Below are 27,253 nucleotides of genomic sequence, written 5' to 3'. Positions count from 1 at the left end.
TGGGAAGCCCTTTGGGCTAATTCAGCCTTTAGCCAAAAAACAACCCGGAAAAAAATTTTTCCCCCTTTAAAATTTTGGGAAAAACCCCCCGGGTAGAAATTGCCAAACCAAAACGGGCCCATACCGAAAGAAAATTTTGGCAGAATATTTTGAATGCCCCGAAGTTTTCCCTTACCAAAGGCTTAAAACATTTCCAAAGGCAAAAAAAAAACTAAATTGGAATTTAAATTTTGTAAAAATACTCCTTAAAGATTGCTTTGGCCCGGGAAAAAATTGGGGAAAGGCCTTTTTTTAAGATTTTAAACCACCAAAAAAATTTAGGGAAAATTTTTCACTAGAAATTTTAAAACCCAATAAGCTCCGCCCTTTTTTTTTAAAATTTTTTTTCCCAAATTCCTTTAGTTTGCTTGCCAGCTGGGCTTTTAGGAGAGTTTTTTTTTAATTTTTTTTACACTAAATAAGAATGCCCGTAGGGGGTTATCCACCCTGAGTTTTCCAGCGGGTTTTGATATTTTTTTTGGGAATCCCCGAGATTGCTTCCCCTCTGGCCCTTTTAAAAAAGGGCTTTTTAATTTTTTTAAATATTTTTTAAAAAGCCCGCCAAATTTTCCCTTCCCCCAGTAAAGAATAAAAGGGGCATTTTTCCATTTAAAATTTTAAAATGCCCGCTGTTTGGGTTAGCCAGCAAAAATTTCCAGCAGCCATTTTTTAATTTTATTTGGGGACCCCCCGGGTTAGTTTTCTTACCCAGTAAAAAAAAAAAGGGAGAGCATTTTAACATTTATTTGGGATGTTCGTTTAGATTGTTTACCAGTAAAGGTTTCCAGCAAAGCATTTTCCTTTATTTTGAAAATTCCCCCTTTTTAGATTTTTTGCCAGCTGGGTCATTTGGGGAGAAAATTTTTTTTTTTTTTTCATTTTTAAAATTAAGGGCCCTTTTTTTAGTTTGGCTTACCCAGTTTAGCCCCCAGCAGTAAAATTGATCACAATTTTGAAATGCCCCCTTAAAATTTGTTCCCAGCGAATTTTTAAAAACAAAAGTTTTTACACTATTTAAAAGAAGGGCCCGGGTTAATTGTTAGAAAACTGAGCTTTCCAAAGGCATTTTTTAAAAATTATTTTAAAATGCCCCCCCGAGCCCCCAGTTGGCATTAAGGGAGCTTTTTTATAGTTTTTCACAAATTTTAAAAAAATGCCCCCTAGATTGTTTAAAACCCCCGTTAGCTTTCCCAGCAGGCAATTGAAACAATTTAAATTTTTGTTAAATTGGCCTTTAAAAGAGACCTCCCAAGCCCCGGTTTTAGGGAGAGAAATTTTTTTAATTTTTACACAAAAAAATTTTAGAACCCCCCGCTAAGTTAAAAGGCCGCTGGGGAAACCGGGCAAGGCATTTTTAACTTTATTTTTAAAAGCCCCCTTTAAAATTGCTTCCCTTGGCTTTTACGGAGAAAATTTTTTAATTTTTTTAAAAAAATGCCCCGTGATTGTTTAAACCCAGTGAGTAAGCAGAGGCATTTTTTCCCCTTATTTTTTAAAAATTTCCCCGTTAGATTGTTGCAGTGGTTTCGGGGGAAAAGATAATTTTTTCACTTATATTTTTTGGAAATGCCCGCTAGTTTTCTTACCAGTTTGAGTTTTCCCAGCTTTTTGTTGAAAATTTTTTTTTAAAATCCCCGTTGGGAGGGGTTTTGCAGCTGGCTTTCCCAGAGAATTTTTTTTTTTCCAATTTTTGGAATGCCCCCAAAAAATTGTTAGCCGGGGAAATTCCCGCAGTGCAATGTTTATTTTTTTAATTTTGAATCCCCCTTGTTTTGTCTGCAGTCGGCATTAAGGAAAAAAAAATTTTTTTTTTTTTTTTTAACAAAATATTTAAGAATGCCCCGCTGGGTTTGTTAAGACCCTAAATTTCCGGGAAGGGATTTTTTAAACTTTTTTTTTGGGGAATCCCCCGAAAAATTGACCCAACTGGGCATCCCCGGGAGCATTTTTTTTTTTTATTTTTGGAAGGGTCCGCTGATTGCAAACCAGTGGGGCTTTTCCAGAAAGATTTTTTCACAAATTTTTTGGGTTTCCCCTTTTGGATTGTTTCCCCGTGAAATTTACCCAAAAGGGGCTTTTTTTGACCCTATTTTTGAATCCCCCGCTGTTTTTTAACCCGCTGAGCTTCCCCAGACATTTTTAAAATATATTTAAAAATCCCCCGTTTTGTTTGGGCTTTCCAAAGTTTGGCTTTAAGGGGAAAATTTTTTTTTTCATTTATTTTTGAAATGCCCCCTGGGATTGCTTAACCAGTTTCCACCCCCAGAGTTCTTGAAAATTTTTTAAATTTTTGTAATCCTTTTAGTTGTTTCCCCAGCCGGTTTAAAAGGGAAAAGAATTTTTTTTTTTTTACACTTAAAATAAAAAGCCCCGTAAAATTGCTTAAAAGTAAAACATTCCAGCAAAGCACTGATACACTTTATTTTTTGTAACGGCCTGTTAGATTTCCCTGCCAGCTCGGCATTACAGAACAGAGCAATTATATATTTTTTACACTTTAATGAGAATGCACCGGGCTAGATTGCTTTAAGGCCAGCTTAGCACTCGAGCAGTGCAAATGATACACTTTATTTTTGTAATGCCCCCTTAGATTGATCTGCTAGCTCGGCATTAAGGAGATAAATTTTATAGTTTTTTACACTATATGTTAGAAAGCCCCGCTAGATTGCTAAGCCCAGCTGAGCATTCCAGCAGAGCAATTGATTACAACTTTATTTTGTAATGAACCCGTTAAATAGCACTGCCATCTAGGCATTACGGAGAGCAATTTATAGTTTTTACACTATATGTTTAAGAATGTCCCGCCTAGATTGCTAAGCCTAGCTTAGCATTCCAGCAGAGCATTGATACACTTTATTTTGTAATGGCCCGTAAGATTGCTCTGGCCAGCTCGGCATTACGGAGGGCAATTTTTTTTAGCTTTTACACTAAAAATAAGAATGGCCCCGCTAGATTGTTTACCCGCTAAGCATTCCAGCAGTGCAATGATACATCTTTTTTGTTAAAGCCCAGTTCGATTGATCTAATATCTCGGCATTACGGGACAGCAATTGTAAAGTTTTTACACTATATATATGAATGCCCCGCTACATTGCTTAGCCAACTGAGCATACCAGCAGAGCATTTTAACAACTTTATTTTGGAATGCACCGCTCGATTGCCCTGCTAGGTCGACATTACAGTAGAGCCATTTTATAGTTTTTTACAAGCTATTTATCAGAATGCCCCGCTAGATTGCTTAGCCAGCGAGATTCCAGCATTGCAATGATACAATTTATTTTGCAATGCCCAGTTAGATGGCTCTACCGAGCTCGGCATTACGGGGAGCCATTTTTTTAATTTTTACACTATATAAAAGAATGCCCCCGCTAGACTGCTTAGCCAGCTGAGCATATCAGCAGAGCATTTTTTCGCACTATATTTTGGGAATGCCCCCCGCTAGATTGCTTACCCAGCTGAGCATACCAGCAGAGCTTTTTTTTGCAACCTATATTTTGGAATGCCCCGCTAGATTGCTTACCCAGCTGAGCATACCAGCAGAGCATTTTTCGCACTATATTTTTGGAATGCCCGCTAGATTGCTTACCCAGCTTAGCATAACAGCAGATCATTGATTTGAATGCCCCGCTACTTTGCTTACCCAGAAAGCATACCAGCAGAGCATTTTTCGCACTATATTTTTTGGAATGCTCCGCTATATTGCTTACCCAGCTGAGCATACCAGCAGAGCATTTTTTTTCGCACTATATTTTGGTGTGCCCCGCTAGATTTGTTTACCCCAGCTGAGCATACCAGCAGAGCATTTTTTTCGCACTTATATTTTGGAATGCCCCGCTAGATTGTTTTACCCAGCTGAGCATACCCAGCAAAGCATTTTTTGCAACTATATTTTTGGAATGCCCCGCTAAATTGTTTACCCAGCTCAGCATACCAGCAGAGCATTTTTTTCGCACTATATTTTTGGTATGCCCCGCTTAGATTGCTTACCCAGCTGAGCATAGCAGCAAGAGCATTTTTCGCACTATATTTTTGGAATGCCTCGCTAGAATTGTTTACCCAGCTGAGCATAGCAGCAGAGCATTTTTCGCACTATATTTTGGGAATGCCCCGCTAGATTGCTTACCCAAGCTTAGCATAACAGCAAGATCATTGATTTGAATTGCCCGCTACTTTGCTTACCCAGATAAGCATACCAGCAGAGCATTTTTTCGCACTATATTTTTGGAATGCCCCCGCTATATTGCTTACCCCAGCTGAGCATACCAAGCAGAGCATTTTTCGCACTATATTTTGGAATGCTTCCGCTAGATTGTTTTACCCAGCTGAGCATACCAGCAGAGCATTTTTCGCACTATTTTTTGGAATGCCCCGCTAGAATTGTTTACCCAGCTGAGCATACCAGCAAAGCATTTTTTGCACTATATTTTGGAATGCCCCGCTAAATTGTTTACTCCAGCTCAGCATACCAGCAGAGCATTTTTCGCACTATATTTTGGTATGCCCCCCGCTAAGATTGCTTACCCAGCTAAGCATAGCAGCAGAGCATTTTTTTTCGCACTATTATTTTGGAATTGCCTCGCTAGATTGTTTACCCAGCTGAGCATAGCAAGCAGAGCATTTTTCGCACTATAAATTTTGGAAATGCCCCCCGCTTAGATTGCGCTTTACCCAGCTGAGTAATAGCAGCAGAGCATTTTTTCGCACTATATTTTAGGATGCCCCGCTAGATTGCTTACCCAGCTGAGTATAGCAGCAGAGCATTTTTCGCACTATAATTTTAGGATGCCCGCTAGATTTTGCTTACCCAGCTGAGCATAGCAGCAGAGCATTTTCGCGCACTATAATATTTTTGGAATGCCCGCTAGATTACTTTACCCAGCTGAGTATAGCAGCATAGCATTTTTCGCACTATAATTTTGGAATGCTTCCTAGATTGTTTTACCCAGCTGAAAGGCATAGGCAGCAGAGCATTTTTTTCGCACTAATTTTTGGAATGACCCGCTAAGATTGCTTACCCAGCTGAGGTAAGCAAGCATAGCAATTTTTTTTCGCACAATATTTTGGAATCCTCGCTAGATTTGTTTACCCAGCTGAGCATAGCCAGCAGAGCAATTTTTTGCACTAATTTTTGGAATGCCCCCCGCTAGAATTGTTTTAACCCAGCTGAAGCATACCAGCAAGAGCATTTTTTTTGTTGCCCTATATTTTTGGAAATGCCCTTTCTAGATTGTTTTACCCAGCTGAGCATACCAAAAGCAAAGCATTTTTTGCAACTATATTTTGGAATGGCCCGCGCTAAATTGTTTTACCCAACCAGCTCAGCATATTACCAGCAAGCGATTTTTTTCGCACTAATTTTTGGAATGCCCCGCTAGATTGCTTACCCAGCTGAGTATAGCAGCAGAGCAATTTTTCGCACTACATTTTAGGATGCCCCGCTAGATTGCTTACCCAGCTGAGTATAGCAGCAGAGCATTTTTCGCACTATATTTTGGAATGCTTCGCTAGATTGTTTACCCAGCTGAGCATAGCAGCAGAGCATTTTTCGCACTATATTTTGGAATGCCCCGCTAGATTGCTTACCCAGCTGAGTATATAGCAGCATAGCATTTTTTCGCACTATATTTTGGAATGCCTCGCTAGATTGTTTACCCAGCTGAGCATAGCAGCAGAGCATTTTTCGCACTATTATTTTGGAATGCCCCGCTAGATTGCTTACCAAGCTGAGCATAGCAGCAGATCATTGATTTCCCTATATAAATTGCAATGCCTTTTTGCTCAGCTCACTGTTAACTGCTAACTTCTCACATATGTTAAATCTACTGTGTGTAGAAACATTTTGAGAATAACGAATTTTGAAAATGTTGATAAAACTTTGTTTGCTCATTTTATTTCACTCTATAATTTTTCAAGCGAAATACAAATTATTAAAAGTGAAATAAATGTTAAACCTAACTCGTCTGCGATATTAAAATAACGTACTTGATTTGATTGTTTTGCACGTGCTGTTTGGCGCTACATTGTGACGTCACGTAAACAACACTTTAAAAACGTCTGTACAGCGTTAACGAACTGAATAAAAAGATATTGGTGTTCGGATTCATTTTCTTAGTTAGACCATTTTTCTATCATTCTAGATAGTTTTCACAAAAAAATTCGACAAAAAATGTTTTTATTTATCAGATTTTTAAACAAAATGGCGCCCTCAATGTGAAAATATACAGGGAGATAATAAGAACGGCGAGTGCATTGTTGTAGAATAATGCACGCTTCCAGCCTTCTTTGTCTATATAGGAAAATTTCCGATAGTGTTAGAATTTGCATTCACACAGTTCAGTTCTTCTCTAATTAGCTTATAGTAATTATTATAGTGAAATGCAATTTTAGACATGTTACTGCTAGATTATATTAATGTTTAGTCTACGAAACGTGGCTCATCAAGATACTGTTTTATACAGGGTGATTCATAATATCAGATACAGTTTCAAATGCTATAGAATATTGTTCCATAATAAGTCAATTATGAATATCATATCACTTGAAACTTAACTTATTTACTGATACAGTTTCAAATGTTATAGAATATTGTTTTATAATAAACCAATTATGAATGTCATATCACTTGAAGTTTTAACTTATTTAATTAGCTCCAAATCGTAATCATTTGTTGGTGGTAAAACGAAGTTCCCGGTGTCACATACTTAATTGTCATTGGAGTAATTTGATTGTATTTGGTGTTTATTGCCTTGCATAATGTATATTAAAAAACAATTAGATAAAAAAAAGGATAAATGAAAGAAAAAAATATAGTTGACTTGTTGTGACATTCTAACAAATATGTACGAACTATTAATTTGATTTTTTCAGTTTACTTTTGATTTCAGAATTGGTTGATGAAGAAATCAAAACAATTTCCTTTTTGTCGCCTACTACACCAAAGACATTTGTATCACCATTGCAGTGTTTAATTGATATTTGATAATTGTACTTAAGAATAAGACTTATAAATATTTAGGTAACACTCTTCAAGTCATAAATATATTACACTGTTAAGGACGACTTTGAGTTCTGACATTTTACGTAGACAAAACACTGCCAATTTTTTAAGTGACAAATTAAATTCTTTCCCTTTAGTTCTCATTTTAACCGCTGCACTTATTTTCGAGAAAGTAATGATGCCTTTAAACGATATTGAGTAAACATATTTGCTGGACTTTTCTAATTTCGTTCACACCGGTTCAGAATGTAGCTGCTATGTTTACATATATTGCCGTTATTTCGTGGCGCTTAAGGTCTCAACCCGGTACGGAATTAGACCGAACCCATTGTAGTCTAGAAAGTAGTTCTTTAAAATTTTGAAATGACCCAGTTTAAGTCATCTCTAGTTAGATTGGTCATAATTAAAGTGTATTTATTGCATGTGTGTAGTTTTTGTGTGTTATATGATGACTTTAAAAGTTATTTTTTGTGTATTCTCTAGGAACTCATTTGTTGGTGGAAGGATTAAAGATGTACTACCCACCAGCTGTCTGGGAGTTTTTAAAGAGGTGAATTTAAACAGTGTTACAACAGAATGAAGATTTCTGAAAAAAGTAGATGGCTAACCTATTATATTTTGGGCCTCATTGGACTTAGATAGGGTTAATGTTTAAAGTTGAAGACAGTATATAATTCATAAAGAACAGTGGAATCCAGAATTAAGCCTCAAATTTGACTGATTTACTATAGAACAAATAGTACGAAAATTCACTGGTCCGAGTCCTTAATAGGAGTTTGAACTTTAAGTTTAGAGGTCACTATCTTTATAAAGCATGTTTGAATTATTATTTTTAAATCAACTGTAAAGTTTAGTGATTTTTGCTGAATGCACTCTTTTACTGCCAGACAGAATGAGAAACAAGTTAGAGTTTAATTACTTTTATTGATATTTATATATATTAAAAAAATGATTCATGGGGGTATCAAATCACAATGTAATATAAAGCTAGGTTTATTAAATATTGCCGACTACTAAAGATTCATATTGCATGTAATTGCTGTATCTTAATGAGGAAAAAGTTAATTAAAGACAAGGCTTATATTATAACATGACTTCATTCGTTTTCATATAAAGTACAACAAGTTCTAGTTTGTTTTGTATAACTGTTATTTGTTTCAAGGTAAATGCTCATTTTTATAATGCTGACTCGCTTCTAATAAAGTAAAGATTTATGAATGTCGTTAACGTATATGATGAAATTTCAAATGAACATATGCTGCACTGATAGCGATTCTAATTAAAATTAGTTCTTTCTTATGAGAGTATGGGTGTGTGAGTAAATATGTGTACTTGTACATGACATGTACTTTGTACAAGCCTTAAATACCGTTTCTGTTCTGTTGTTATAAGGCATAAGAGCGATTAGAGTGATGAGTGCTCATTAAAAAGGATGCTCACTCAATAGAGTGCATGCTCGCTGGAATATATCATTTATTGTTTTAAATGAGTGCATAGATTTTTTTTTAATTTAGCAAAACACTACTGATGAAAACAATGCCGAAATGTCAGATGTTAGATAAGCAGACAAAAGATTTCTCGCAAATAAAGTCAAAACTAACAAATATAATAGAAGTAATATTTCATTTTATGTCATTGTTATTTATTTGCTAAGAATCTTTTTATATACATTCTTAAATTTTATATTAAAATGGCAAAATAATTATACACAATAAAAATACAGCTGCTAGTACATAATAAATCACTAATATATATTAAACCGCTCCATAAAACGTTTACACAAACACATCAGATCTTTAAAATCACATTTATAAGAAAAATGGAAAGGTGTTTTTTAATGATCGGTGCTTTGCTTATTACTTTGATATTTTCTATTTAGGAGCTTTTATTCACCCCATCATACGGCTTTTGGTTATTTTGCAAATTATATTGAGGGGCTTTTGTCCGTATTATGTGGGGCTTTTGTCCGTATGGTAAGGGGCTTTTGTCCGTATGGTGAGGATGCTTTCTTCCGCATAAGGGCTTTTGTCCGCATGTTGAGTGTCATTTGTATGTATAGTTAGGGACTTTGTCTGTAAGGTGAGGGGCTTCTTTTAACCAGTTAAGGTACTTTTGGTCGAGGGCTTTTGTCTGGATATAGTGGCAAAATCACCTGAATACACAATAAGTGCATGAATATATACATTATTTTAGAGCATGACAATATGTCTACATCCATTTTTATGTTTATCTACGTAAAGGGTACATTGTACAAATCGATATCTAATGAAATATTTTATAAAATTTATTAACGTAACATTATATTGTTTATATATATATATATAAATCAAGGCGTAACCTAAAGATATCACTTTTCAATGTCTGTTGTAAACCGATAACACGATATAACATAATAAATATAAAGCAGATTTTTTGAAAATATTATATGTACATATTTGTATCATTAAATTGTATACAACATGTAAAAACGCATAGTTAAACAAATTGGTTTCAATAAAACATTTCTTTACATAAGCACATCAATCCATGCATCATTTTAAAGTTTTAATATTGGCGTCTGCTTAATGACATGGAAAACACTTTGCATTAACAAGCTCAATCAAACTGACCTTCCAATATTTTAAATATTGCCGAGTTGGGCGACCTCTGTGGTTTCTTTTTTGATAATTCTATATTCTATTATTCTCTAAAAGGGTCAACTACTAGAACCGTCATAGAAATAAAATGCTTCATAATAAGTCAGTTTATGTCATATACACTTCTTATGTTTATTTTACTTGTAGTCAATGTTTAGAAATATCTATCTCTATGGTAAAGTAATTAATGCTGGACAATAAACGGTTTCTGATATCATTTTAAAGTAATAACACTCTACAATAAGAACACATATATACATGTACACACATTTACAACTAAAGATGAACTTATGTCCATCTTATTTAAAAGATTATCAACAATACTTAAGCATTAAATCCGGTATAATCCGGTGGTGGCTGGTGCAAGATTAATAATATCTGTCATATTTTGCGGTTCGGATCGGAATATCCGTCCCGAGGTGACCCGCCCATTGGGCGGTAACGAGGCTTGCCGAGTTACCGCCCATGGGCGGGTGACCGAGGGACGGATATTCCGACCGAAACGCAAACATATGTCAATATTTTTTCTTGCATATTCTAATACCATATTCCATTATATTTTTAATTCTTTAATCTTTAATTTTCAAATGAAAATGTAATATCATTACAACCGTAAACTATGTTTCATTCAAACAGCTATGAAATTAAACAAAATCAAAATTCATTAAAGGTAAAATGACGTCATTAAATATCGTGCCATTGTACAGCACCACTCATCTGGAAAAACCCCCCATCCCAGATGAAAATTTTCCGGCATGGGTAAAACTAACGGAAACGCCAGTCTGATATGCAAGAAATGTGCTTCCCATGGCAGAACTAGTGAACATGTGTTCAGTCAAATCAGCCAACATTCCGGGTGACGACAAAGCATCTTTGTTTATCTAATTCACAATTTGTTGTGGTAGAATTCAATTGACCAAAGGACTATAAAAAGTGCAAAACATCATACAAAACTTTATGCTGTATATAGTAGTATAACGTTGAAACATATTAAGTGACTTATAACGACAAATTTGTAAATATGCAGGGCTCAATTTTGACTGAGCATGTTGTTAAAACCTCCATAGGCAAAATGCACCACCCTTGGGCATTCAACTAGACTTTAATCCATTTTTTATATAAAACAACAAACTATATCTGTATGACAGTGTAATCACAAGGCATGGGATATTTTTAAATATAAATGGATAAAAGATTAAGTCACCATAACTATTTTTCCCATTCGTTGTGCCCAATTTTATGAAATTTTAATAGGAAAACAGTATACAAATATCCGGCTCAATTGGATTTAAAGCACTAAATGAAAATACATGAACTTATTTTGTGGATTTTTAGTTGTGAAAATAAAATATTGCTGTCTGTGGGAACTTTGTTCTTGTCCCCAAAAAATAGGCAACAAAAAGATGGCATGCTGTTAACTTTTGCATTCGGAACTTTGTTCAACAATAAATGACACAGCATATACCTATAACTATGGAGAATATAATAAGAATATGATGCGTGTAGTACAAGCAGTATGGTACAATTTAAGTGAAGATAAATAGTTCTTTAAGTTAACAAATCTTGTACAAGTATATTGCATTAATTTTAGTGTGTCGTGATATTTTATTGCCTTTTCAAAACATCTTCAACTATAATTGTTATTCATCTATCTAGAACCTGTGTAAGATCATCAGATAACGTTTCTTGCTTGAATCTGAAGAAGACTACCAAGTTTATTTCTAGTATTATAGGCATTTGGCACAACACAATCAAACAATAGAGTGATAAATTGCAAATACATTTTTTGCTAAATGTAATTAATTGAATTATCAATTGATTATACAGTATTAAGCTCTTCCTTTCTTACATACACTCCTTGCATGATATGAATATTTAGAAATAGAAATTACTTCATTTGTTATTTTTAATGACACGTGAGGATAAAATAAATTATTGGAATAGTGATGTAACCATGAATCTTAGCAAAAGAAAGCTCTGGTATTGTTATATAATGAACATTTGAAGAAAACATTAGTCATCTTCAATAACATAGATATATTTGTCTTTAAGCAATGATAGCAATATCTTAAATTTCCATCTATTCCAATATGTCTGGCTACCTTTTTCTACTATAAGATTATGACATGAACAGCGAAAATTAGAAATAGCTCTTTTATACTTATACACTTAATCTAAACTAGAATATCGTTCAACATTAAGTTAAGTCTTAAAGTACTTGTAATGTGAGGCATTTGGTGAAGACTCGACAACATTATGCCAGTTTTGTGAATAAAAATACAATAAGCGTTGCCTAAACACATTAATGAAATTTGAGTCATCAACGACAACATGAGAGATCCATACATATCAAAAACCAAATTGAAAAAGCATATCTTTAATGTTACCAGCCCGTGCTTTTCGTCAAGATTCGTGTAGTCGTTTTAACATTAAATAACAATGTTTTGGATACCTGTGATCTCCCATTCATGACAATTTTAACCACTATTTAACACAATTTGTCAAAGAGGTAATCTGCTACATTCACCAAGAGAAAAATAACTTGCCAAGGTATGTTACAATGGCACTAAAATAAGGTGGACTAAGATATAAAAAAAAAAGGTTTGATTTTGAGAGACTGGCAGAGTGTTAACATGTGCCAAAGAGTTATCAAATTGAATTGAAAAACAACATACATTGTCTTTAACACATTTAAAGTAATAAAAACCAGAATAGTTTTTGAAGAAATCAGTTTCTAAACTTATAAAACTTGGATTTTGTGGGATAGCTCACTATTGAATTGCTATTTTTTGAGACTTTTATTTACACAATTGATGCTTAAAATCGTTTCAAAAACAAAAAAATATCGTTAAACATGATAATTATGGTAATTAATGATTAAATTGTCTGCGAACACATTTGTATTATGCAATACTGAACATGGCTGTTTACTGTTTTGTGTATACTAATATAACTTAAAACTTTAAGAACCAAAACTATTGGTTCTATAACTGGCATTTCACTTTATGAGATGTCTTCATATAAAACCAATTGTTGAACAAGCAAGTCTACACAATGGCTGCAGGTGTAGTCATTGCATCGTTTTATTAAGGACATTAAATTGCCAACAAAAACATGTCAAAGAACTCACAACATGCTATTGGTCGCTTCCATTTCAGTTAAACATTGAAACGCAAAGACAATAATAGTTTAATATAAGTTCTTCACATTCCATTGGACTTGATATTTCAATTTTTAACTCCAAACTGTGTTTGCTGTTATATATATGTCCTGTGTTCCGAATGTTCAGGTGTAGAGGCCATGCATGATAAAGGTTATTCAACCGTTTACACGTGAGAGGCAGGTGGGGAACATTTAGTATATGTAGATATTTTGATATGTGAAGAGGACCTTCATCTGTGAGAACTAGTTAACTATTACATTTTTCAAGAGATAACACTTGAAATGATATTGTTTTCATATTGATTAAACGTGATTTCAATACACGATCTCGTAAGAGTTGTTATATAAAATTCCTAAAACGAGTTCAATAAACTGTAATTAAGCCATCTTCTGGCGAGATTTATATCATTTTCTTGGACAAGTTTTATAACATTATATATTTTATGATAGAAAATACGAGATCCGATTCTTTCATTACAAATCACTTACCGCATTAAAATTAATAAAATGAAAATTTGTTTTGATATTTTGCTGAAATGTATAGTGTCGAAAATGAAGCCATGGCTATGTGATATACATCGTGTATAATAATGGTTATATGACATTACAATGGCATCATGATAAAGGCATTTAGATGTATTTTTTAGATTACAAACCTTCTATGTTTACAGTTTATGAAGACTTTGTAAAAGTTATAAATTCTATAAACATACCTAGTTAATGAATAACATTAGTTTACTTGTTTAATTGAAACGTATTTTTGAAATTTATTTCTCTACCTTCCCCCATTTCGTATTCTATTGAATAACCGCATGTGTCATCCACAAGTACTTTTATAAGCCTTATTATAACTGAAAGAGTGGTAAATTGGAGTTATATATAGCAAAAGTACCCTCAGTTCAGCTCTCTTTCCAGTGTTATTGCTCCCCTAATGGGATTTAAAAATGGTTGTTCTAAAGAAAGCCTTGGTCCATTGGCTCTGTTCTTTTTTGGTTCGAGATCATTTGTCTTGAAATAATCCTGAGTGCGGTTGTATTTGTAGTAAAGCTTCTCGGACGAAGTTTCCTTAAATGGAGGTGCTTTATGCTTAGCCACTCTACCTTTCTTCCAGATTTAGCTTTTTCATGTTTACCAAAGCTTTCTTACTATAAGAGGAAAATACAAAAGTGCTTTGACCATTACAATTTAGTTTAATATTGTACCACTAATCTGGACTTTTAAACCATTTGAATAAAGTTTTTTGCTCACTTTTCAGTATCACCAAAGTAAGTGCTGCATGGTATTTATGAGTGTCAACTTTTGTGGACTTTATGTTCCATTAACTAAAGTTATGAGTTTTCCAGTAAATGAAGCCACATCACACATATTTTGATATTTCTGTTTGGTTCTCAATATGTATCTGACCAAAGAGTCAGATATGTTACTTATAAAGACAATTTGCTAAATAAAAAGTGCTGTAAACAGGAGACAACACACTAATTTCAGGTCACATGTTTATAATAAGTTTTCTTTTGTAATTGATAACTAAATTTCGAGCATTTTAGCTTTCTGTTAGGTGGACAGTGTGCTCTTTGGACTGTGTGCTCTTTCTGATCCTCATGTACCTTATCATCGTCTCTTTTACTTTCTGTTTTACCATTTTTGGAACGTATTTGCGTGTCGGGGCTATCACAAGACCTACAAGTCTTTTTGGTAGAAAATGTGAATGTATTATTAAATTCAGCATGAAATATTGATACGCACTCTTATATATTTTTGCAAACAGAAGTCAGGTTTTCATCACTTAAATGTTTTATATATACTTTATACACCAAAATTCTACTGGAAGACACCTTTTGTGAATCGGATCAAGAGTAATATGAGATGTACCTAGGACGAGTCTTTTTCCAGGTCCATGTTTAATGTTACATTTTACATATCTTTCATGCAGTCGCTCTTCGTTTTCACGAATGCCACTTGCACCCGATGTGTTTGTGCGAGTATCTATCAAGATAGTAGTTTTTTTTTTCATTTTTCTTATACTTCCTTTCCCATTTTTTATATATCAATATATACTATCTTAACATAATCACTGATGTAGGCTTTTTCAATTTCCCTGTTTCCACAATCATAATACATGTATGTGTCATTTTTTCCGGACCGTTTTCAATTTAAACTTGTCATTGTCTTTTATATTTCGTTTTGTTTTCCTTTCTGTTGACTATTGTAAAGACTCATTCAAACCGAATCTGCAGTTTTCATGTTATTTTTTTGCAATAAATACTTCAGAAGGATCACCATTTTTACAAGATTTTTTGTTGGCGCTTTAAGTACGTTTCTTTCAACTTTGATATTTGCTCGATTCACAAGAAAAATAATCTTTAGGGGGCAGGGGACCTAAAAATGAAAAATTTTGTATTTCAGTGTGACCAGAAACACAATTCCAAATATTTCAAAATATGTTTCACAGGCAGATAACCAGTTGCACAGCATTATTCAATGATATATGACATACATTGAAGAAAATAATAGTTTGCATGCATTGCTCCTTCAAAAAATGACTGACAGCAATTAATATTTACCCCCACCCAGCCAAAATCACACCTAAAATATACCAATATGGGCAACCTTCATGAAGGTGCAGCATACTCCAGAATCCGCCCGATTCCTTTAGAAATATCAGTAACACGCAGTGCAAACCATGGCATTTTCAGAAATGACCAATAAAGTGTCTGTCATACGTTTAGATTTTTCACAAAATTTATCTGAAATTTCTTACTTGTTTGGCGCCAACTGTCAAAGCTTGATTTTTAACTTTTTTACCTCCATTCGGAGAGTCAGAAATACATACAAAGCTACCAAAATGCTTAGTTTCGGGTAAAAACCCAAAAATATTTCTCATTTCCTACATACAAACAAGAAAGAATTACAATGACAAAGAAATATCAGAAGTTATCAGTACCTTCAAAACACCATGTCTGAGTTATTAAAAAATTTGACCGGGGCCATCATTTGAATATGTCCCCTGCCCCCTTACATTGAGCCGTGTACTCCTGTACATCTCCGCCTTTATCAGTATCACTACTTTACCTTAAAAGTGCATGCGCATCACATGTTCAAAAACACTATCAAAACACTATCAAACATATCCAGAATTAAAGCAATTTGGAATGCGTTCTTATGTCTTGAGAACAGAGACACATGAATCCACAGTTAAGCAATTATTTCAGACATGTGTGAAAAAATGAAAACAGTCATGAAAAAAATCAAACAATATTGGTTAACCTTTGTCATATATTTTTTATAAAGCAAAACTTACGTCAACTAAGTTGCATTTACTCGTTGACTTTATTCTGTTATGATGCAACTTGCGATGCATATTGAGATATTTTCGTGGCAATGTAATACATATCCAAACTTGAAACTAATACATCAAGACTCTTGCTGGTTGTACTCGTCTCGTTAATTTTATCTCTCAAAAAATGTTCTATAATCGCGATACTTGTCAGTCGTATCAGGGTGTTGTTAGGTGAAACCTGTATTGTATCATAATATATGATGAGTTTTTTATACATTATTGAGTACAATACTGAATTCAATTGTTGTCAAAACTATATTGGACGAGGCGCTAGCCGTCAAAACACTATATGGCGTTAATAAAATTCTCTTTATTAGTGTTATAATCTTAAGTTTAGATACATAATTATAATTGATTTATAATGTAAAACGCTTCATCGGAGGTTTATTTTTCTATAGTTTAACATTTGTTCACTAAATTAATCGAGGTTTATTGACATGACGGAACTGGTATTAATGTTCCATTTGAGGTAATTTTAGATCATTCGCTCGCTCTATTTTCCCAGAATAATTATAATTCTTATTTCAAAAAAATGACACGAAATTGAAAAGCGTTGTAACGCTTTTGCCCAAATCCGGATAAGAATTTTGCAAAAGTACGATTTTCAATTTATTTTAGAGTATTTTTATTTTTATTATCTTTTTTATTGTCTTTTGTGTGTCTCTCTGTTATTCTGTATCCTAACTGATCTATGTAAGAAATTCAAATTTAATGTTTTCAAGCTTTTGTGTTCCTTTAAATTGTTACTGTAACTTACGAGCTAGTTTGATGACATATTTTCATAATACATAATATATAAACAAAAATTCATAACCTAAGCAAAATTTAAATTTACATAAAATGAAGATTGGATCAACTTTATCTTAAGACCTTCCCTAATAAAACATTAAGTGAACAAGCGTAGCTTTAATGATAAATATATAACATGATATGCACTAAAAGCTTAAAATAGGTGCAGTGCAAATATACTATAATGATTGTTGGGAGTAAACATTCTCTTATTCTTTTATACATGATGATTTATATCCGGTAACTGCGTATATAAAAGAAATAAAAACTCATACAACGATCAACCGCGGTTTATTTGTTTTGTGAAAGTTCGGTTGTAATTTACATTTCAGCGCATGTAAATGTAAAAAAAATTGATTTACACGTGAGCTGCCTTACGAAATAAATTTTAATGTTAAAACGTAAGACGGACTTTATTTGGAGCATGTTTTTGTTTAAAATGTGTAGAGACGACTAACGCTTCTAGTATAAAATATGGATGTCTGTATATATAAGCTGTATATAGTCTCGAATAAAAAGTATTGAACATCGATAATGCTAATGTAAGAGAGTGGATAAATCAAACATGGATCAGACACTTGTCACTGGCTTGTAACAAAGTAGCAGACGACATTCAAATAACGCCATCGGATAAAACGAAGCTGGAAAATTGCAGCATATATTCATGTTCTATTGTGCTTTATAAACGTCACGTATCTATGGCAACGCAATATTGCGAAAAAAGACATTAAGATTGCTTTATAGTGCCGTTGATGGTATTGATAAGGAATTAAAATATTAAATTTGACGAGAAAATGATAAATATTTGAAATTTTAACACGATTATATTTCAGATAAGTGAATCCGGGATAATTGTAGACTGATAGATAGAAAATGACGTTAAGTGAACTACGTAAAAACTGCTGCAAAGATGTTTGTTCTATTTTCACATTTCTGCAGTGAATATTTTGATCTATTTCTGCACGGTGTTTACAAAATCATTTAAAGATGAGTGGATATAAGAGAATAACGACATGCATGTAGCCTAGAGGGCTCGTTAGCAGGTAATTTATCATCTTTTCTCTAGTAATTATTGTTAACAATACAACTTATATGAGTCACTGTACAAAAAATATAGTAATTGCTATCACTAACAGTAAGATAGTATCATATATATTTTTTGTTACTGAGGAATATGATGGGTAAAAAAAATATATATGTTTTTCGTTGTAAAATCGATAATATTCTTCTTGGCTGTAAATTGCTAGGTCCGGGGGAAAATATTTCTTTATCGCCATCATCTTTCTAGTGATTTTTAGTTCAGACAGCTACCTGTGTAAGATCGGCCTCTTGTTCGGTGAAAACTTATTAGAGACGGTATTTATAGGTTTTTCCATAGAAACTGATGCACGACCGAAGATATATTCGTAAGTGCACTGTTTACATAATCCTGGCATAGCTTAAAACCGTCTACTACGAACACACGATAGTAGTAAAATATTATGGAACATTTTCTGGCATTATTCTTGTGGGAAATAGATTATCGATCGTTATTAACTTCGTCATACTGGACTGATACAATGGAACGCAGATGGACGCTTTGGTTTTGTTGAATAGTGATTGGATATTACTCGCATTAAAATGTATATAAAATCTATTCAAGATGAAATTGACGTAAGTTGCCATGCCGACGACATTTTACTACGTCGTCGCATATCAAAATTATTTACTCGGATGAGATGATCAAGTTTACATTCTTTTGTATCATGTCAATTTTACTTTCGCCGGATAATGTTGATGACTCACTAGGAGTTCAATACTTCAAATAAAATAAATAACATGTAGGTTGAAGGTAACATACGAATAAAAAGGGCGCATAATATTTAGAAAATGTGAAAAGATGTTGTTTTTTCTTTAAAATAGATTGCGTTTTACATATTCCTAGCTTACTGGTGACACGCTGCAAAAACTTATAAATCCGCATTCCAGATACATGTACGTGTACTTTATTTAAATCATTGATGACGCGTGCCTTTAAAGTTTTCAAATTAAGTGTTTTTTTTTCTTATTTCATAACAATAATATAATTATTCATAACTTTATATGATATAGTAGACAGGCCAAAGGTCAGTAATAAAGAACTCCAGAATACAAATTCAAGACAAATACCTATGTGTTTAATGGTGATTTAATCTTGCGTGATATGATATAGAATAATATGATATGTAATGTGATGAGATGAAATATGAATTGATACGATATAATAAGATATGATGCGATAAGATGGTATACCATAGCAAGGTACATGTATGCTATGATGTGGAATGTGATATGATTTATCATGATATGATATGATACAATATGATAAGTGATATAATGTTTCATGACTTGATATAAAATAATATGTGATATAATGTTTATGACATGATAAAAAATTATATTTGATATGACATTTCATGACATGATATGATATGTAAAAGATATTCCATGACATGATACAATATGATATGTGATATGACATTTTATGACATAACATGCTATGATATGTGATATGATATTTCATGATATAATCAATTAAATATGATGTGATATGATATGATTTGTGAAATAAGAGAACAAAGTAATACTTTATTCAGATATATAAGTTATTTATGTAATCAAAAAGATTATCGTGTTTTCTGATAATGTATTCAGATATATCATATAAGTAATTGAAACTTTTAAAATGATAACTGATATTATCAAATTAGTAATTGCAATTCAAATGACTAATTAGTTTATGAAATCAGTATTCAATTTATCAAATCTAAAAATTGAGAGTTATTCATATTTTTAGATATGTTATTTTGTTGTATTTTATTAAATAAGTAATGGAATTTATTAAATCAGTGATTGAAATTATGAAATCAGTAATTAATTTTTTCAGATGAATTATTCTGAAAAAGATCATTTCAGTAAATGAATTGTGATCATATTTTCTTATGATTATTTTGACTGATATGTGATATATTAATTTAGTTTACAAATTAAAATCTGAAGATGGTTTTACATGTTTAGGTAATCATCATTATACATGTATACGTATATCGTTATCATGAGTCTAAGATGTCGAAATGCTAAATGTATATTTATAGTTTCATGATGTATCACCTAGAGCTATCATCGATAGAAATGATATCAATGTATCGATGATATTTTTTGTCAATCAATAATCGATACACATTTTAGAAAATCGATAATTTTGACTTAATAATTGAATGCTTAGAATATTATGAAAAATCACCTAAAACATATGTAGAAGCATATTTCATGGCAGTGATACCAAAAAACTTGGTCAGTAAAAATCAATCATTCAATGGGCTTTTAAAACAAGAAACATTTAAGGAAACACCTGAAAGCATTTAAACAGTTGTGAAAAAGAATAACAGACAAGTCATTAATACTTAAAGTAAGTCATTATCGATATATCGGTGTATCATCGATATTTGTCATATGATATCGATATATCGTTGATTTGCTTTGCACTGAATCTATGACAGCTCTAATAGCACCATTTGTATCTCAAAGCCTCTGGCGGAAACGAAATGTAATTAATATAATTATAATTTATAGTAAATCTAGCTCCTATTTATAATTGTACTCTAGGTAGTAAGGTATATTGCTGGTATGCACGTTCTTCTGTAAGAAGTACACATGTCTAATGGTCAGATGTGGTCAAAAAAGAATCACCTTGTAAAACATCGCCGAGGAGTGTCCAAGTAAAGCAAAAAAAAAATGAAATTACATAAATTGTGTTTATTTACAGAAATGACCATAGTACATGCTTATTTTCGGATACCATTTGACATATAAGAGTTCACTCATACACTCTCTATTGCTCTTTGTAAAGGCGTCGACATATTAAAACTGTGCGTTTATCAGACGATATTGCACTGAAGTTATTTTTTAAACAAAACTCGTTTAAATATGTTTAATGATCGTGACATCGGTGTAGTACGTTATATTTTACAGTTATATCTTTGTAGTGCGTTTTTTGTTGCGACGTGACACCGTTGTTCTGCAACATGTTGTGACCGTGACATCATTACAGTGCGTTTATGTTGTGTTTTACGTTACGTTATGACCGTGACATCGTTATGTGGACAAATTGCGTTACGTTATGACCGTTACATCGCTGCAGTGCGTTATGTTATGACCGTTACATCGCTGCAGTGCGTTATAACCGTGATGTCACTGCAGTGCATTTTGTTGCGGCGTGACATTTTTGTAATGCGATCATGACTATCTTCCATTTTACTTTTTTTCTCAGTTTGATTGATTTTTGGAAGATATTTTCTTTATTCACTCTTTAAGTCAAATATCTTACCGTTCTTTGTTTTCCCGTGTTTGCTGTATAAAACATTGTTTTCATTGCATGTTCTTAATAATTCTCTTTGCTTATATCGCTTTTACCAATGTTCTTTAAAAGTAAATAAATAAGGAATACCGTCTTTCTTTTGCCAAATTTATTACTTTTATTACATTAAATATGTTTAACCCATCAATTTATTTAATGTGATATTTACACTTTAATTACTTTATTTTTCAGACTTGTCTGACATCTCTACAAAGTTATCATATTGAATTAAGAGTTGACCACAACAAGAGGCTGGCTCAATGAGAATGAAAATGTTATCCCGTAAAGACTTAGCCATCATACATGACCCAAAACCCGTGACCCGGATAGACTTTGGTGATCACTATCCGGAAGGTGGGTGGGGTTGGACTATAGTCGGCGCGGCCACACTTGTCTATGTTTTGTGTCATGGAATACACTTTGCCTTTGGAACTCTGCTGATTAAAATAAAGGAAATATCAACACAACAGTTTAAAACTGAAATAGACATCATAGATGCAGGTAATTATATTGATGTTGTAATATTTAACTCATTTAAATTACATTTTATTTTATTCCAAAAGTGTTTTGTACATAAATAATTTTACTTATAATAGACTAGCTAGAAGACTTAGTTTTAAGATGGTTCATGTACATGATTGTAATATTTACAATCGTACAAACAAAAAATAAATACTTATCTTCAATGTATATCATTCTCAAAACCGACTTAGAAAAGTATATAAGTATCCTTAAGTATATTAGTATATATATATAGCTTATAATCTACACTATTGAAACAAAAAGGTGGTAATACTATTGTTTTGTATATTGTTCAACGAATGTTACATGATCAGTTCAAACAGAATTGGCATTATAGATTGAATAATTATAGCAGAACATTGTTTTATACTAGAACTGTGTCCAAAGGTCACGGATGCCCCCACTGACAACAAATATATGGTATATAGTGAAAAAATCAACAAAGGGCCATAATTCTGTTAAATTTGGTCGAAGCGAAAATTCCTTCCTTTACTACCGTAAGGCTGTTCATCCCTGGAAGTTTAAGCAAAATCTGCAATCCGGTTTAAAAGGAGTTGCGTTCACAAAATTTCTATATGGTATATCGTGAAAAAATCAACAATGGGCCATAATTTTATTAAATTTGGTCGCAGCAAAAATTCCTTCCTTTTCTGCCATCTACACATTTAGGTTGTTCATCCCTGGAAGTTTAAGCAAAATCTGCCATCCGGTTTAAAAGGAGTTGCGTTCACAAAATTTCTATATGGTATATCGTGAAAAAATCAACAATGGGCCATTATTCTGTTAAATTTGGTCGCAGCAAAAATTCCTTCCTTTTCTGCCATCTACACATTAAGGTTGATCATCCCTGGAAGTTTAAGCAAAATCTGCCATCCGGTTTAAGAGGAGTTGCGTTCACAAAATTTCTATATGGCATATAGTGAAAAAATCAACAAAGGGCCATAATTCTGTTAAATTTGGTCGCAGCAAAAATTCCTTCCTTTTCTACCATCTACACATTAAGGTTGATCATCCCTGGAAGTTTAAGCAAAATCTGCCATCCGGTTTAAGAGGAGTTGCGTTCACAAAATTTCTATATGGCATATAGTGAAAAAATCAACAAAGGGCCATAATTCTGTTAAATTTGGTCGCAGCAAAAATTCCTTCCTTTTCTGCCATCTACACATTTAGGTTGTTAATCCCTGGTAGTTTAAGCAAAATCTGCCATCCGGTTTAAGAGGAGTTGCGTTCACAAAATTTCTATATGGCATATAGTGAAAAAATCAACAAAGGGCCATAATTCTGTTAAATTTGGTCGCAGCAAAAATTCCTTCCTTTTCTGCCATCTACACATTAAGGTTGATCATCCCTGGAAGTTTAAGCAAAATCTGCCATCCGGTTTAAGAGGAATTGCGTTCACAAAATTTCTATATGGCATATAGTGAAAAAATCAACAAAGGGCCATAATTCTGTTAAATTTGGTCGCAGCAAAAATTCCTTCCTTTTCTACCATCTACACATTAAGGTTGTTCATCCCTGGTAGTTTAAGCTAAATCTGTCATCTGGTTTAAGAGGAGTTGCGTTCACAATATTTCTGGACGGACAGACTTACGGACGGACAGACGTACGAACAGACGGACAGACGGACGGACAAGTGCAACGCTATATGCCTCCCACTTTGTGGGAGCATGAAAACTGTTTCGAACTTAAGGTTTCAAACATACCTAGAACACTTTGCAAATGGTAAATTTTGTTGTTTGAAGCATTATAGTCTATTTTTATGTAGAAATAACACGTTGGTCAAGTATCTTATTTTAATATGATGTTCTCTCCAGTCAGTCACCTTTATGTTTAGTTTCATGGAAAGGTTGACTTTAAAACAGGAATCATGTAGCCTGAAAATAACTGTGACTACCAAAGTTGAAAGGCCTTCTCCATAGCATAAACTACTGATAAAGTTATTTCGTTTACACGTTTCATTTTATACATATAAAATAATTTAGTTTATACATGTCTTGATATACTTATAAAGTTATTAAGTTTATATGTGTCTTCATATGCTTATAAAGTTATTACGTTTAAACGTGTCTTCATATATGTATAAAGTTACTCCTTTTATATGTGTCTTTATATACTTATAAAGTTATTAAGTTTATATGTGTCTTCATTAATCGTTATGTAAAATGACAAGCTATGACATAGGAAGAAAAATGGGTTCTCTATATATTAAAGGCTACAAGCACATCGAAAGTATGTCATAAAACAAAAGAAAATAGTTAACTTTTAAAGAAAAGTTTGCTATGGCAAAAAATGTTAAAAGTTTGCTATGGCAAATTTTGTTTAGACCTGGAAGAAACATTGCCATGGTAAACAAAACCTAAAGCCCATTAAAATAGAAATCACCAAAAACGTATAAACTTTAAGCAAATTGATAAAATTTCATTTTAAAGATTTCATGTTCATTAGGAGGGTTAAGAATATTCCAAATTATTAACATGGCGTGACAAAAAAGAAACCGTCGGCTATTTGTAATGATTCATTTATTTCATGACTCCATATGACAACATTTAAAATATGGCTTCTCAAGAATAGTTTTGTTTTGTTGGCAAAACAATTAAAATGAAATCTTACATTGTTAATTTGATGCTAAGATGTTTGACATTTTGTTTGACCTTTGATGAATCTATATTAACTGTCATTTGATGCATAATGAAAATTATTTAAGAAGAGAAAATCCAAATGACACTAATGAGAAAAGTAACTGCTTATTTTGTTATTTATGAGAAATTCTTGAATTATTTATTCTAAACAATGTAATCTTGAAAGAGACCAAATATAATGGAAATATGCAAATTAACTTTTGTTTCATACAAAGAATTGGTGTATGTTGAAGTATAGGATGTGGAATTATATACTGTCGACTGAACATTCTGTTTGAATGTTATGTTATGTCCGATTCTTGTTATAAAAGACAAAGATTTTTTTTTCCATTTTATTCACAATTATTAGATGGGACTATAAAAAAATTCTCTACTTGCGTTATTCTCTATTTTGTAGCACTGTTATTTAGAAATATATATTTGTTATCCTCGAACAAATCTTAATAAAAGGAGAAACACACACATATTCAATCTTAATTTAATTTCAGAGGTTGATTTCTTTTGTGTTATTTATAAATAATAAAAAAATACAATTGTATGAAAATCCTTGACAATATGATAACAGATGTTGCCATAGATATAGATAACAACAGAACTGTAGATATCAGTTAGTATATTTGCACTTTACGTGTTGGTATAAAAACTAGAAAAAGACGTCTAATAAATGGTCTACACCTTTGCCAGCAAATTAGTTCTATATTTACTTATTAAAAGGAAGTGACATTTATGAATTGATAGAACGTGCCTATATGTTGCATTGTCCCTAGATATCTAGATATCATCTAGATATACATGTTTATTAAAGAAAACAATGTTTCCAATGCCTAATTGGTAACCTTCATCTTTTTTATTTCTTCTTAGAATCTTATCGAGTAAATAGAGAAAAAATAAATAGATAAATTTACTTTTCAGATTCTATGAAAATTTCATAAGTCTCCTGCAGAAACGTAACTTTTAATGTTGTTTAAAAATACAGTCATCTTCACAGCACCATAAATAACCTATTTTTACAAAGGCAAAAAAACCTAGTGCCGAGAGTTTTCGTTAACATTGCTTTATTAAATAGAAACTAAAATAAATGAAAAACATTCGGGGGTCCCCACTAGTGAATATGAGTTTCTAGCTCTGATGATATTTTCAAGAACAGAAACATAAAAACTGTGGCAAACGACACCTTATTTTATTTCAAATTCATGTTAATTACTTTTATATTGTAGGACAAATATGTTATATAAGTTCGGGACGACGGCTTTAATGCTTATACAGCAAATAATCATTTTCTTATACTACACAAGTTAATGACATCTGTAGCGAACAGACTGGTTTTGTTACATAATATCAATGTCATTGACACTGTAATATAAATTCCAGTCCTGCTACACAGTCTTTGTTCTTTTGGTAACAGATTGTCTGTAAATTAAACACAACATAAACCTTGTTAAACATGGTAGACAAAAATATACTAAAATGAAATAAAATATGACAAACATATTATGATATGCTACATGTATTTTCAAAGGAATAGTCGGCAGTTTTAAGAATATATCTTGACTAAGTAAAATACTTCTGTACCTACAATTATGCCCCTCATCACTTTTTATAATGTTATAGGTTTGATTAAAAATAGACGAGGAAATTTAGATATAGATCTTTTTTTTCTAATTTGCAAATATTTACTTTATTTTATTTGTAAAGACCTCGGAAAAGGCGCGGAAATGAAGACATGTACAATTGTACATACATTTGTAGTTTGTTCTATTCCATTCGTTTCAGTCATTAAAACATATGTTCTATGCTGATGTAACTATTCTTATTCATTAACATTCATTGTTAATATGCCGCGATTCATTTTTTAATAATAAGTTAAAGTTGTTTGAAATTCATATGATCATATAGATATATTACCTCTTGAATAGATTGATATATATCACTTCTTGGGTATAATGATATTTTTTGAATATATGAGCCGCGTCACGACAAAACCAACATAATGGATTTGCGACCAGCATGGATCTAGACCGGCCTGCGCATCCGCGCAGTCTGATCAGGATCCATGCTGTTCGCTTACCAACTCTATTACAAGTAGACCAACTGATAGCGAACAGCATGGATCCTGATCAGACTGCGCGGATGCTCAGGCTGGTCTGGATCCATGCTGGTCGCAAACCCACCATGTTGGTTTTGTCGTGATGCGGCTCATATTTTGTCTATCACACCTTGAATAAAACGCTATATATCACTTCTTAAATATACTGATACATATTAACACATTCTGAGGTCATCTTTCACAAGAATAAAGTATGTACATATTTACCCTTACTTACATGTGTTTATACTATCAACTATTTTGACACACATTTTACATGTTTTAACTATATGGCAATATATTAGCAATATAGGTTAGGTAATAGTTCATCTTTAATCAGATCAAAACGTATTATTATTTTAGGGAAATTTTCAAAATATGTACTGTCCGAATTGCGAAAAAAGCAGACCATGATTAAACGGCACCATTGGTGATCTAAGTCTGTGCTGGTCTGCAATTGTAGTATGGGTAGATGCAGGCTAGGTGTTAAGGAACAACCTCTTCTGTAACCGTTAGCTAAAACTTGTGACATCTTTCACGAGGAAAGAATACGAAATTAAATATCTAAAACTGAAATTTGTTGACCATAAACGACAATAAAACTGTCTAAATTTTAGTTTTCTTACGTCATTAAATGTATCTAGTTTAGATGCAGCGAATCATCGCCATAT

The 27,253-nt window shown here is 32.7% G+C and overlaps 1 protein-coding gene across 2 annotated transcripts in view; it reads left to right on the top strand.

Moving 5' to 3' along the window:
• Positions 1-17,241: 17,241 nt before the first annotated feature.
• LOC132730978 (monocarboxylate transporter 12-like) overlaps positions 17,242-27,253 on the top strand; it is a 29,173-nt gene continuing 19,161 nt past the window's right edge. Inside the window, exons 1-2 of one of the 2 annotated variants that reach the window (XM_060717070.1) lie at positions 17,242-18,003; positions 21,528-21,836. In XM_060717070.1, the coding sequence (XP_060573053.1) occupies positions 21,596-21,836 (241 nt within the window). In that variant the 5' untranslated portion in view covers positions 17,242-18,003; positions 21,528-21,595. Of the gene's footprint in view, positions 18,004-18,341; positions 18,614-21,527; positions 21,837-27,253 lie in introns of those variants that run through there. The other variant, XM_060717077.1, reaches the window with a different exon arrangement.

Source organism: Ruditapes philippinarum, unplaced genomic scaffold (assembly GCF_026571515.1).
Source record: "Ruditapes philippinarum isolate M1 unplaced genomic scaffold, ASM2657151v2 ctg275_1_1_1_1, whole genome shotgun sequence".
In the NCBI taxonomy this organism is placed as follows: Eukaryota; Metazoa; Mollusca; class Bivalvia; order Venerida; family Veneridae; genus Ruditapes; species Ruditapes philippinarum.
The sequence above is the reverse complement of the archived record's forward strand: the minus strand, read 5'-3'. Positions and strand labels throughout refer to the sequence as shown.